This window comes from Fulmarus glacialis, unplaced genomic scaffold (assembly GCF_000690835.1).
Source record: "Fulmarus glacialis isolate BGI_N327 unplaced genomic scaffold, ASM69083v1 scaffold26253, whole genome shotgun sequence".
Taxonomy (NCBI): domain Eukaryota; kingdom Metazoa; phylum Chordata; class Aves; order Procellariiformes; family Procellariidae; genus Fulmarus; species Fulmarus glacialis.
In genome coordinates, this window is record NW_009203987.1 from 568 (window position 1) to 831 (window position 264).

General features: G+C 63.6%; 1 protein-coding gene across 1 annotated transcript in view; it reads left to right on the plus strand.

Annotated features, from left to right (window-relative positions):
• The window catches only part of EXOC8 (exocyst complex component 8), a gene marked incomplete at its 5' end in the record, with an annotated part of 2,550 nt that overhangs the window by 563 nt on the left and 1,723 nt on the right, over window positions 1-264 (plus strand). Inside the window, one exon of the mRNA XM_009574827.1 lies at window positions 5-262. Within this exon, the coding sequence (XP_009573122.1) occupies window positions 5-262 (258 nt within the window). The remainder of the gene's footprint in view (window positions 1-4; window positions 263-264) is intronic.

Here is a 264-nt window from a genome sequence, read left to right on the forward strand (position 1 = left end):
CGGGGCGCTGGGCGGCGGCCGGCGAGCCACCCGCAGAGCTGTGTCCCAGCTCATTCGCTTGGGCCAGTCCACCAAGGCGTGTGAGCTCTTCCTGAAGAACCGGGCGGCCGCGGTGCAGACAGCCATCCGACAGCTGCGCATCGAGGGCGCCACGCTGCTCTACATCCACAAGCTCTGCCATGTCTTCTTCACCAGCCTTCTAGAGACGGCGAGAGAGTTTGAGACAGACTTCGCTGGTAACAACGGCTGCTACTCGGCCTTTGT